Source organism: Austrofundulus limnaeus, unplaced genomic scaffold, assembly GCF_001266775.1.
Source record: "Austrofundulus limnaeus strain Quisiro unplaced genomic scaffold, Austrofundulus_limnaeus-1.0 Scaffold11944, whole genome shotgun sequence".
NCBI lineage: Eukaryota > Metazoa > Chordata > Actinopteri > Cyprinodontiformes > Rivulidae > Austrofundulus > Austrofundulus limnaeus.
Window position 1 is genome coordinate 1 of NW_013964346.1, and position 501 is coordinate 501.

A 501-nucleotide genomic window follows, 5' to 3' on the forward strand; every position below is an offset into this window, starting at 1 on the left:
AAGTTAAGAATCAATGACATTCGTTGCTTCCAGTGATGAGTGATTGAAGGGAAGTCACTCAGGGATAATATAAATTTACTGGGATGATAGTATTCTCAGATGTTTGTATGAAATCTGACACTTCACTGCTCTGCTCACAGTTTGTAACTAAATGATCACACTGTCAGTTTGACCTCATCCTGCTGGGTGTGAGCCGTTATTCAGAGTTCCTCTGTCATTTCTCAGCGGATAACGCTGACGTAAGTCGACAAAAGGAGGAGGCAGAGAGCCGAGCGAGCCAGCTGACCCGCTCCAAGATGCTCCTGCAGTCGCAGCTGGAGGAGCTGAGGAAACATCTGGACGAGGAGGTGAAGGTTAGTGTTTCAGATGAAGAAGCGAACGTGCCTGAGATCAGCCGGTGTGCAGGATTTCACCTGTCTGTGGTGCTGCAGGGCAAGCAGGTGATGAGCAGCAGCCTGAGCTCAGCTCAGCAGGACTGCCAGCTGCTGAAGGAGCAGCTGG

At 50.1% G+C, this 501-nt stretch overlaps 1 protein-coding gene across 1 annotated transcript; it reads left to right on the top strand.

The window, feature by feature from the left end:
* Positions 1–225: 225 nt before the first annotated feature.
* On the top strand, positions 226–501 carry LOC106512751 (myosin heavy chain, cardiac muscle isoform; the record flags this gene model as incomplete). The annotated part of the gene is given in 2 exon segments (XM_014001298.1): positions 226–353; positions 432–501. Coding segments are annotated over 2 exon segments (127 nt in total), but the record flags the coding sequence as incomplete, so codon positions are not given.